At 44.3% G+C, this 11922-nt stretch overlaps 1 protein-coding gene across 4 annotated transcripts; it reads left to right on the top strand.

Moving 5' to 3' along the window:
- Positions 1–3678: 3678 nt before the first annotated feature.
- Positions 3679–9253, top strand: LOC119333039 (putative pentatricopeptide repeat-containing protein At1g13630). Of its 4 annotated transcripts, none has more exons than XR_005161162.1 (4): positions 3679–4229; positions 4612–6662; positions 6756–8052; positions 8532–9253. XR_005161162.1 is itself a non-coding variant. In XM_037606083.1 (4 exons), the coding sequence occupies exons 1-3, from the start codon at positions 3884–3886 to the stop codon at positions 6648–6650; spliced, it is 2277 nt and encodes a 758-aa protein (XP_037461980.1). In that variant the 5' UTR covers positions 3679–3883; the 3' UTR covers positions 6651–6662; positions 6756–8296. The 4 variants fall into 4 exon arrangements, 3 of the variants coding, with proteins under 3 accessions (XP_037461980.1, XP_037461985.1, XP_037461975.1); XM_037606083.1 differs by lacking the exon at positions 8532–9253 and having other exon boundaries at positions 4612–4716; positions 4825–6662; positions 6756–8296; XM_037606088.1 differs by lacking the exon at positions 8532–9253 and having other exon boundaries at positions 4612–6414; positions 6756–8296.
- The last annotated feature ends 2669 nt before the right edge of the window (positions 9254–11922 follow it).

Below are 11922 nucleotides of genomic sequence, written 5' to 3'. Positions count from 1 at the left end.
GCGCGCCAGGGGGGGGCAATCCTACTCCAAGTAGGATTCAGCCCCCCTTTCCTATTCCAACAAGGAGAAGGGGGAAGGAGGGGGAGGAGAGAAGGAAAGGGGGTCCGGCCCCCCTAATCCAATTCGGTTTGGGCTGGGGGGCGCGCACCACACCTTGGCCTGCCTCCTCTCTTACACCACTTGGCCCATGAGACCCATTAACCCCCCGGTACTCCGAAAAATACCCGATACACCTCGGAACTATTCTGGTGTCTGAATATAGTCTTCCAATATATCAATCTTTATGTCTCAGCCATTTCAAGACTCCTCGTCATGTCCGTGATCTCATTTGGGACTCCAAACAACCTTTGGTACATCAAATCACATAAACTCATAATACCAATCGTCATCGAACGTTAAGCGTGCGGACCCTACGGGTTCGAGAACTATGTAGACATGACCGAGACACATCTCCGGTCAATAACCAATAGCAGAACCTGGATGCTCATATTGGTTCCTACATATTCTACGAAGATCTTTATCGGTCAAACCGCATAATGACATATGTTATTCCCTTTGTCATCGGTATGTTACTTACCCGAGATTCGATCGTCGGTATCATACCTAGTTCAATCTCGTTACCGGCAAGTCTCTTTACTCGTTCTGTAATATTTCATCCCGCAACTAACTCATTAGTCACATTACTTGCAAGGCTTATAGTGATGAGCATTACCGAGAGGGCCCAGAGATACCTCTCCGAAACACGGAGTACAAATCCTAATCTTGATCTATGCCAACCCAACAAACACCTTCGGAGACACCTGCAGAGCACCTTTATAATCACCCTTTTACGTTGTGACGTTTGGTAGCACACAAAGTGCTCCTACGGTATTCAGAATTTGCATAATCTCATAGTCTGAGGAACATGTATAAGTCATGAAGAAAGCAGTAGCAATGAAACTGTAACGATCATAATGCTAAGCTAACGGATGGGTCATGTCCATCACTTCATTCTCCTAATGATGTGATCCCGTTCATCAAATGACAACACATGTCTATGGTTAGGAAACATAACCATCTTTGATTTACGAGCTAGTCAAGTAGAGGTATACTACGGACAATATGTTTTGTCTATGTATTCACACATGCACTAAGTTTCCGGATAATACAATTCTAGCATGAATAATAAACATTTATCATGAATTAAGAAAATAATAATAACTTTATTATTGCCTCTAGGGCATATTTCCTTCAGCTTCAGCATTTCTCTTCTGCAAAAATTGTTCAGCAGCACAACTATTTGCAGTTCCAACAAGTTATCTTCTCAACACCGGTGCAAATTGAATTCTACAAGACAACGAATGCAGCTCTTCCAGTTCTGGACTCAAGGTAATTTCTCCCAATTGTATTTCTGTTAAATGTACAAAATAGTCAAAATGTTCATTCGCCTCTAGCATACATACTATTTCTTCATTTTTGCATTTTTTAGTGACTTCTAGTTGGAAGTTTGTAACATTAATTTCAAAACAACAGCCAAAGAACATTCCAAGTGAATGAAGTTTGGGTTGACCAGAAAACTTTAACTATTTCCTTGAGGCCTGGTTGCTGGATGAATACACACTCTCTGGATTGTTACTCAAAAATGCTCAATACAGACCAACTAATCCGTGGTAGGCAAGGCCTAATACCAAACACTGATATTATTAGGCACATTATCCAAAGAGAACACATGGTATTATACATTTACTTCTGTTTCTTCTCTTTTTTCTATTTGTTCTCGTGTGTTATTATATGTTAGTTTCACCAAACAAAAATTTCTCTTCTCTGTTTTATCAGGTAATACTCATGAGGCCTATGCTTGATCATTCAGACCCAATATGCAGAGACATTTTAAGTGCAGCAAGAGTTGGCTTCAGATTGGAAATAGCAAATTTTGTAAGTACCGTTCTTTAAGCATTTTTTATTTTACTGAATTCTTCAACTGGAAATTATTGAACAGAACAAACCTACTTTGAATTTTTATAGGTCCACTTGCCTTGCTTCAATGATAAGCAATGGATTCTAATAACAGCAAACCTAGAAAGTGGAAAGTTTTTTGATATTATGAATCCTGATGGGTCTGGAAATGACAGATTCACAACTATAATAAGCACTGTCTGTTACAATTTCAAGTCACTGTTTGCGCTCACCTACCCTAACTACAGTGCATTCAGCATCAAAGACTTTGACTTTAGATTCCTTGCAGTTCCTAGAACTCATTTCAGGTTATGGAGTTTGACTTTTTATGTCACTTACAGTTTTTGGTCCAATTCATGCAAAACATGCAAATTATTTTTGAAGTTAGGAATTCTTTGTTTTTCTAACTTTTTTGAAACTAACATGCTAGGTAACCTGTTTTCATCACTACAGGTACGACACAGGTGTTTTCCTACTTCAAATACTTAAAACATATCGTGGAATGGGAGTTCTAGGGTTCTCTACTGTAAGTGTTTCTTATTCAAAACAACATATACTACTTGCAAATCTTTTATTTCAAGAAGAAAAAAATAATTAAATCAGAAACACAACTGCACAAACAGGTTGACTTGCAAGCTATGCGTGAAATATTCTTGTATGAGATTGCAACCTACCAAAATAGCGAGGTGCAACTACCAGTAGTGAGGACATTTCTTCAAAATCACATAAGTTAGAAAATCCTCCTTCAATGACATACTATCTTTGGCTAACATTGGTAGTAAGGGAACTGTAGACCAAAAAAAATCAATGAATATATTCTGCTTTTATTCTACAGGGTTTCCGGTCATTCAAATAAAAGGACTGTTTTGCAACCAAGAGAATGAACTGCTGAAAGGTATCCTCTGTAAGAATTCTGTTATTCAAAAGTAGTAAACTAGTTTAAATGATCTAGTCAATAAATAATTAAAGATAAAATATACATACTAAATTTTCTTTTTATTAACAAACTAAATGTCTTCTGTTTTTTTTTTAAAAAATATTCAGGACCACTTGAAGGAGTACAATGGTTCACTTCTGATTTCGGAGAACTTCACAATTTAATGTAGAAACAACGTCAAAACTAGTCATACTTTTGTTGTTTCTGATTTCCTTATTTTTAAATTCAGTTGTACTTCTTAGAATAAAATTTCCTTTCAAACAACTAAACTAAGTGGAAGCCACTTCCAAATTCTGAAAGATTTCAACCAGCAGGTTTCTCTGATTTATGGAAATTTTCCATTGTTAGGAGAGTTCGTTCCATATTTGGTTCAAGCATATTTCCTTTCATACATATTCTGAATTTTTTTGCAGTTCGAAACAGCAGAAGAAAGAAACAGTTGATAGAAACAGTTCAAAAACGAAACAGTAGAACGAACGAAACAGTCGAACGAACGACCGAAACAGTAGAAACAGTCGAACGAGCACGCAAGTACTTGGGCCAGCGAAGAAACAGCCCAGCTCCCCGCGACCTCGGCCTTTGCGCACTCGAGCTGGGCTTTTCTCTCCACCCGAACGGGCTGCATCTGCGCTGTATGGGCTGATAGCCCAGCCTTCCCGAACGGTCGGTTTTCTCCGGGTCGGTTTCTTCCGTCTGTTTTTTTTTTCTCCAGCCTTCCCGAACAGTCGGTTTTTCCAGGCTGATAGCAAACATGGGAGAACTGAGGCTGTTGCCAACGGGCCCTGAGGTCGGCCTGCTTCCCCTCTGTCTCTCTCCTCAGTTGAAAGGGTAACCCCTTCCCGACCACACGCAGCCGCCGCCGGCGATCCTCCTCCCTCCTCCCATGTTGTACGCCGCCGTGGCAGCTCCGCGGAGGCACACGGAAGCTCAACGCGAGGAAAGCCTGAGCTCGACGCCCTCCACACAGTAGCCCGCGGAGCGCGCCCCTGCCATGAGACCCTGCCCCTTCGGATGCGCTTCCGACCGCCTATTCCCCTGCGCCTCCTCCTGCCTCAGCTGTGGCGCCGCCCTTCGCTTCCTCCCGTGCATCTCCCTAGGCCCATATCCTCGTATCCCTCCGCGGCAGCCGTGGCGGCGGCAACGGATTCCGAGGAGGATCCCTCGGTTGCTAGGGATCCACGGCTAGCGCCTCATTTTGTGGGCGGGGCAGGAGGGTCGCCTAGGTTTGGGGAGAACAAGGCGGAGTTCGAGAGAAAGGCCTCGATTGCCGCGCGGTTCAAGCTCTGCTATGAACTGCTGCGGCAGAGAAGGCGGCGGGAGATGCGGGGCGGCTTGGCGCAGGTGGTCAGCGAACAAGGTGAGCTCCCTACGGATTTGTATTATAATTGGCACTTTCTCTTTGGATAGTATGGAAACACGCTTATTCATCTTTTGAATTTGGATTGATATGGCAAGGGAGTTTGTGTTATTCCAGGGTCATGACCATTTTATCATGTACACCAGAGAAAAAACTGAAATATTAGTGAAAGCACAAGTGTGTAAAATTCCTCTGTTCGTGAATAAATGGATACTGTCGTCATGCATACACAGATATTCTTCTATATGCCTTTAACAATATAATTGCCAGATGTAATCTTGTCATACTATTTTTAGTACCTGTTGCCTTGACATGTGCAGCAACATAGAACAGTTAAAGCTCACAGTTCTCACATTTCAATGTATTGCCCTTTCTCTTCTAGGATCCGGGTCTGCAGCCATTCTCTGTGATATCTTGTGGAGTGAGTTCAGAGAGTATGATTCCAGTGGTGTTGTATGGGATGCTCTAGCAAATAGTTATGCAAGAAGTAAGATGGTTCATGATGCTCTTTACGTTCTCAGTAAAATGAACAGCCTGAATATGCAAATATCAGTTTCCACCTATGATAGTTTATTGTATGGTCTACGGATGACAGACATGGCATTGGAGCTTTTTGATGAAATGGAGGCATATGGTATCTCTCACAGCGAATATTCACATAGCATTCTCATCGATGGCCTCTGCAAGCAAAATAAAGTTGGAGAGGCTTTATCTTTCCTTCAAGAGGCAAGGGAAGGGGGGATGTTTAGACCACTGGGAATGTCCTTTAACACTCTGATGTCTGCATTGTGTAACTGGGGATTTATTCAGCCTGCAAAATCGTTTTTATGTCTGATGATGAAATATGGATTAAACCCTAACAGGTATACCTATTCTACTCTTATACATGGTCTGTGTAAAGTAGGTTGCCTAGATGAAGCAGTGGATCTTCTTGAGAGAGTGACAAAAGAAGGAATGAAACTCGAGACTGTCACCTACAACAGCCTTATTAATGGTTATCGATTGCTTGGTTTGACAAGAGAAATTCCGAAAATAATTCAGTTTATGAGATACCAAGGGATTGAACCTGATCTTGTTACTTATACCATACTTATTGCTGGTCATTGTGAAGGTGGTGATGTTGAAGAAGGGATGAAGATAAGAAAGGATATCCTAGACAAAGGTCTGCAGTTGAATATTGTCACATACAGTGTCCTTCTCAATGCTCTTTTCAAAAAGGGTTTGGTCTATGAGGTTGAGAACTTACTTGGTGAGATATATAGTATTGGTCTAGATATGGATGTCATTGCATATTCCATCCTCATCCACGGGTACTGCAAGCTAGGGGAAATTGAAAGGGCACTAGAAGTTTGTGATGTCATGTGCTGTTCTCAGAAGGTAGTGCCAACCTCACTGAACCATTTATCAATTCTTCTTGGACTTTGCAAGAAAGGACTTCTAGTTGAAGCGAGATGGTATTTGGAAAATGTAGCTAGCAGATATCAGCCAGGTGATGTAATACTTTATAATGTGGTTATTGATGGTTATGCAAAGGTTGGTGATATTGGTAATGCTGTCCGTCTGTATGATCAGATTGTTGTGGCTGGTATGAATCCAACCATTATCACATGTAATTCTCTTCTGTATGGCTACTGCAAATTTGGGGATTTACACGCTGCAGAGAGCTATTTCAGGGCTATTGAGATAAGTAATCTGCTGCCAACAGCAGTAACATACACGACCATTATGGATGCACTCTCTGAAGCTGGAAAAGTTAACACCATGCTCAGTTTTTTTTATGAAATGGTGGAAAAAGGGATCAAGCCAAATGCTGTAACTTACAGTGTTGTTATTAAAGGACTATGTAAGCAGCTCAGATTCCGTGATGCTATCCATTTTCTGGACAATATGGATGGAGCCGACCCAATAACTTACAATACGCTTATACAAGGATTTTGCGAAGCACAGGACATCCAGATGGCTTTCTGCATGCATGACCGTATGTTATGCTGTGGTCTAGTGCCCACACCTGTTACTTATAACTTGCTTATCAATGTGCTGTGCTTGAAGGGGAAAGTTATTCAAGCAGAAATGCTATTGGAATCCCTCAGAGAAAAGGGCATTGAATTGAGAAAATTTGCATACACAACAATAATCAAAGCTCAGTGTGCAAAAGGAATGCCTTACGATGCCATTTCATTAGTTGGTAAGCTTATTGATGATGGTTTTGAAACTTCTATTGAAGACTTCAGTGCTGCAATCAATCGACTTTGCAAAAGAAAATTTCCTAAAGAAGCCGTCATGTTCATTCCGATTATGTTATCTGTTGGTGTTTTCCCGGACACGCAAGTTTATTTTGTGCTTGTTAAAGCTCTGCAAAAAAGTAACATGCTTTGCCATATACCCATATTGCACGCACTTTCTGTCAAAACTGGTATATAATACCCTGGTCATGTAAGTGAGATTACTTTTTTTCTTCGTGTAGATAACATTGCACTGCATGGCTAATTCTTACTATAATCTCTAATACCTGTTGGTGATGTACAGGTATTGAGAGTTAAAGACTTGGAGGTTCTGTGTCCTCAAATGTTTGTATAGATGAGGATTGAGGACAACATGGGCTGCATGTAACCACAGGACAGTGCAGTTATGCCAAGGCATTTTTTTCGGGAAAACGCAAAGACTTTGCGTTTCTTTTCATTGATAAGGTGGGGGAAAAGTTACATGCCTCCTAGGAGACGGTTTACAGAGAGCATTACAAATGTTTTAATGGACGTCCCAGGTGGCTGGGAGTACCAGCCGCAGGCCCGAGGCCCCAGCCCGAGCCCAGAGGGCGGCTTCCGCTCTAATTTTCTCTGTCAAGAGGGGGACAGAGGGTCGATCTCCATCGTAGACGCATGCGTTGCGCTGCTTCCAGATCATCCATCCTGTCAACAGTGCTATGGTGGCAGTCCCTTGCTGAGTGGTTTGGGGGGTCATCTCCTTGGCAGCGAGCCACCATTCGTTGAGGGAGTTGTCGCGGTCCGGTGGTCTGCAAGTCATCCTTAGCCAGGAGAGTCTGTCGTGCCAAACCTGCCTAGAGAAAGTGCAAGAGACAAGCAGGTGGTGCATTGTCTCAGGATCTTGGTCGCATAGTAGGCAGCTAGGGTGGTGCTGTAGGCCGCGGCGTTGCAATCTGTTGACAGTCCAGCACCTGTCCATGTTGGCTAGCCAGTGAAAGAACTTCACTCTCGGCGGTGCCCAGTTCTTCCAAATGAGCTTTGAAGCGCTGTAGCTGGTGGATCCCTCGAAAGTAGCAAGGTAGCAAGAACGAGCAGAGTATGTGCCGCTGGCGCTCCACTTCCAGATCAGCTGATCTGGCTCATCTGAGAGGGTGGTGTGCTCGATGGCTCGCCAAAGCAGCAGGTACTGCCCATTCTCGTGGACACCCAGGTTCCCGTGGATGTCGCGCGTCCAGGCGTGTGCATGGAGCCCGTCAGCGACAGATTGAAGCTTTCGTCTTTGCTTAGCGATGCAGGCATATAGCTTTGGGGCGATCTCGCTCACAGATTTGCCCAGCGATCCTCCCAGAACAAGGCCGTTCGGCCATTGCCAATGATCATGCTGGTGGAGGCAAAGAACAATGAGCGCTCTTCTGCCGAGAACTGCAGGTCAAGGCCAGCACAAGCTAGCCCAGTCTCCGTCCTGCTGAACCATTGCCATCTCAATCGCAGCGCAAGCTCTGCTCTCTCAGTGTCCTGGACGCCAAGGCCACCGAGGGGTTTCGAAAAAAAAGGCCACCGAGGGAAAGTGGCCGGCAGACTCGTCTCCAATTTACATGGCAGCAGTTATGCTAACGTATAAGGTTAGATAAAATCTCTCACATCGAGACTCCTGTTGCGCCACATGACCAGTACAATTTAATCAAGAATTCTTAGAGACTGATGTCATAGTTAGTGTTTGGTTTACCCTCTAACAAAGCAGCTGCACTTACATAGAAGCACCGAAATATATGGCACATTATTCTTCATGCAGTCAGTGTTTGAAAGCTTTGTCCTCTAGTACGTGCAAAAGGATATTAAGCATGAAAGAACAAATCATAGTACTCACTCCGTTTCTTTTTACTCTGCATATTAGGTTTGTCGTAAATCAAACTTTTTAAAGTTTGACCAGGTTTATAGAAAAAAATACCAACATTCACTGTAGATATTGATATTTTTCAATATAAGTTTGGTCAAACTTTCCAAAGTCGTGCATTGGAGACTTTAAAAAGTGAAATGAAACAGAGGCAGTATTTGTCTTGCAAAATTCTCTTATGTTGTATATCTTTTTACTATTCTGTAGGCATATTACAAGTGAAACTGTGAATGTCCATAAGTCATAGTAAAAGTCGTGCATTGGAGACTTTGAAAAGTGAAATACGCCTCATACCTCAACAGAGGGAGTAATCAGTTTTGCTGTCTCAAGTCTCAACAATTAAATATATGCAACGACCTTTCATCAGGTATGATGTGCAATCATGAAGCCGATTGTTCAGTACTCCATTCATTTAAAAATATAGGACCTTTGATGGGCTTAAGAATGCCCATTCATTATAAACCCTGTATGTCCAGGTCCGTGCATTAATCTGCCGTGGTGTAATGCCAAAAACGGCAATATCCTCTGTGGGTATGGAACCCGTGGGATGATAAAACAACAAGAGGCAATAGAAAAGGTTTACACAGGGGCTTAATCTAAAAAAAAACCTGTTGGACGGGGCCCTGCTGCACGCCTACGCCTTTGTCTCCGTTGTGCCGCATCCTGAAAGGGTATCGCGTGAACATTGTCTATGGAAATAGGGGATCTCATAGAAGAGTGCAACGTAAGTGTGCGATGGATAGTAGAAAATGTAAAATGCTGGCCTGCCAATAAGGTTGAGCCGAGAGTGTGGGGCTTTATTATTAGCCCGTGGTGTCCACTATAGGAGTACATATACAATTGCCCTGGTTTAATGTGGGCTGCCGGACTCGTCTAACCGTGTACGCTTCTGGAGTCACCTGGAGAGCCGAATGTTACCTCCAGTATGACGGAGCCCTTGCTGTAGGTTTCAACGCCTGGTATCACCCTGACGGTGTCCTGGACTAGGGGGTACTCACCACGTCGTCTCCCGATCAGTTGGATTGGGCTGAGGATCCCCATGGCCGTATACTCATGGGCCAGTCCGGACAGTTGCCGCATACAAGGAAGATTCCACAAGACTTGACGATCAAGACAAGGACTCCTCCCCCACCGGCGTATTCGGCTAGGACTCTTGTTATCCTAGGCCTCTGGTGCATTATATAAACCAGGGCCAGGCTAGTCGATAGATATATACAACAACAATCATACCATAGGCTAGCTTCTAGGGTTTAGCCTCCTTGATCTCGTGGTAGATCCACTCTTGTACTACCCATATCATCAATATTAATCAAGCAGGACGTAGGGTTTTACCTCCATCAAGAGGGCCTGAACCTGGGTAAAACATCGTGTCCCTTGCCTCCTGTTACCATTGATCCTAAGACGCACTGCTTGGGACCCCCTACCCGAGATCCGCCGGTTTTGACACCGACATTGGTGCTTTCATTGAGAGTTCCGCTGTGTGATCGGCGAAAGGATCAATGGCTCGACTACAGGTCAACTGCGATGTCGGCTTCTTCGTCACCAGCTCGACTGGTCACCTTGGATTGACCGAGGACTGTGCCCTACCTCCGATCGTCAATGGAGGAGTCATCCATGGAGCTCGGGGGCTCAACGTCAACATTGCCCTCAGGCGACTGTGCTGTTTTTCTGGACAGCAAACTTGTATCCGCCGCCACCACCTCCTCGAGTGTCGCTTAAACGATTACTTCGGTGGAATTATGCGGAATTAAGTCTACAACAACCCTGCAAAAATTTCGTCGAGTTTCGATGGAGGAATCTCCGGCAATCTCCGATATACCGGAGCCCTGTTGAATCTGGACAAGAATCCGGACGAGTTTAGGGCGTGGTATCCAACATCTATCTCGGATGTACTTTGGAGGATCCAACCGTTGATATGCTGCGGAATTCCCATATCTACCACCTGCCCAAAATTCAGCTCGATCCGACCGTCCAAATTCCGGGAAACTTCCGATTAGTGCGTCACTTTTTGGATCTGTTTTCTGCGCGAGAATGAATCCGACCCGAATTCATCTTCTTTATGAACGGGATCTCGGACATCCTTTTTGACGGAAGTTTTCGTATGGGGTGTTGTGTTTTATTCTCAAACACATCCCAGTAGTATTAAAAGTATTCTTGCAATAAGAACTTCACCGTCGCGCTGGTGTCAAACCAGCCCGACAACATCGCTCCACGGCGGCCGACCTGCGTTAGACACGTCGTCGCTTTGTTGAGCCGAGCTCAATTTCTTCGGATCATCATCTCGGCCAGCCGAACAATAGTTCGGCATCGCGAAGGATAAATCGTCACCAACATCGCCGCCCCACGGGTTACACGGAGCGGGCACACCTGCATCGCCACACGGTCACTTAATCAAGCCGGCATCAACTACGTCACGACCTGCATCGCTGGACCGGGGGCTTCATCATCTCTTCATCAACGTACTCCGGAGACTTCAGCGTCGCTGGCCGACCAGCTCCGTCACGTTAGCTGGACCGAGGGCTTTGCCTCGGCGAGCCAACCTTTGCCAGCATCGCCATGCCGTTGCTTTATCGCCCATCAGGCGATAGGTGTGCGGCTCGAGTCCCAATTTTGGGAATCACCTTTCTTCGGATTGCTACAACAAATAAGCCAGGTGCTATTAATCCTAGTATTTTTTGCTTGTTAGGGTTCATTTTTTCCAATGAATTATTACTCTGGTTTGTCCGTCATATGTACGCAGGTCTATCAAATGGTGGCCGCATTAACGATGGTGACATGGTGGTTCGGTCAGTTTCCGTACATAGTCCGGCGAACGCCGCATCCGGAACTCAAACCGACCTGTGAATTCAGGCCTTGCCATGCCTTTACCGCATCACACCGCCACCCTGCATCGACATTGACTTCGGCGCGAGGCGATATTTCTTTTATTACTCACTTTGCATAAATTATTTGTTATGCAACGAATTTTTATTTTTACTTTTGTTATTATTACTACTATCTCCAGTTTGCACTATTTTTTATGTATAAGAAAATGATTCAGCCGGACTATATCCTTTGGCGTCACCTCGGCTGGACAGGGGGCTTCGTCAACACTTCATTACCCCATTTCGGGGACTTCGGCATCACCCTGCCGTCCTGCATTGACCGTGCTATGTCACCTCTTCGGAGTGCCGAACTCTTTGCTCCGCCAACTCAGGACCGGCTCTGGGATGGAACCTTGTCCTGCATCAAGCTCGGACCGCGTCGTCAATACCAAACACATTAACTAGCTAAGTTGTCTTCATGCTCAAATTTTTAAATTTTTAACTTGTGTTCGGCTCGGCCAAGCATTATACTTTTTTGGAAAAAAGGTGCTTGTAAAAATTTTCTTGTCCAAACTTTGTTTGTGACGTGCAAATTCAAATACCCCGTTTATTTGGGGGCTTCCTTCATGAAGCTTTTTCCTCTTGCATATGATTATACTTGTACGGCTTCGTTCCTTGTTCGTGTATTACGCCACAATATGCACCATATTGACTTAAGCAATTTGCAAGCTGGGTTGCCTGGCTCCTGTGCTTACCCCTACGTTCCCGATTGTTCGGCTAGGGAGTAAAGGGAT

The sequence above is a fragment of the Triticum dicoccoides genome, chromosome 1B, assembly GCF_002162155.2.
Source record: "Triticum dicoccoides isolate Atlit2015 ecotype Zavitan chromosome 1B, WEW_v2.0, whole genome shotgun sequence".
NCBI lineage: Eukaryota > Viridiplantae > Streptophyta > Magnoliopsida > Poales > Poaceae > Triticum > Triticum dicoccoides.
This window is presented reverse-complemented; position numbering and strand designations above follow the sequence as displayed.

Coding starts and splice junctions, on each gene's coding strand:
- LOC119333039 (XM_037606078.1), top strand. CDS start 3,884: ATGCGCTTCCGACCGCCTATTCCCCTGCGCCTCCTCCTGCCTCAGCTG. Junction 4,230..4,611: donor GCAGGTGGTCAGCGAACAAG/GTGAGCTCCCTA, acceptor TTTCTCTTCTAG/GATCCGGGTCTGCAGCCATT.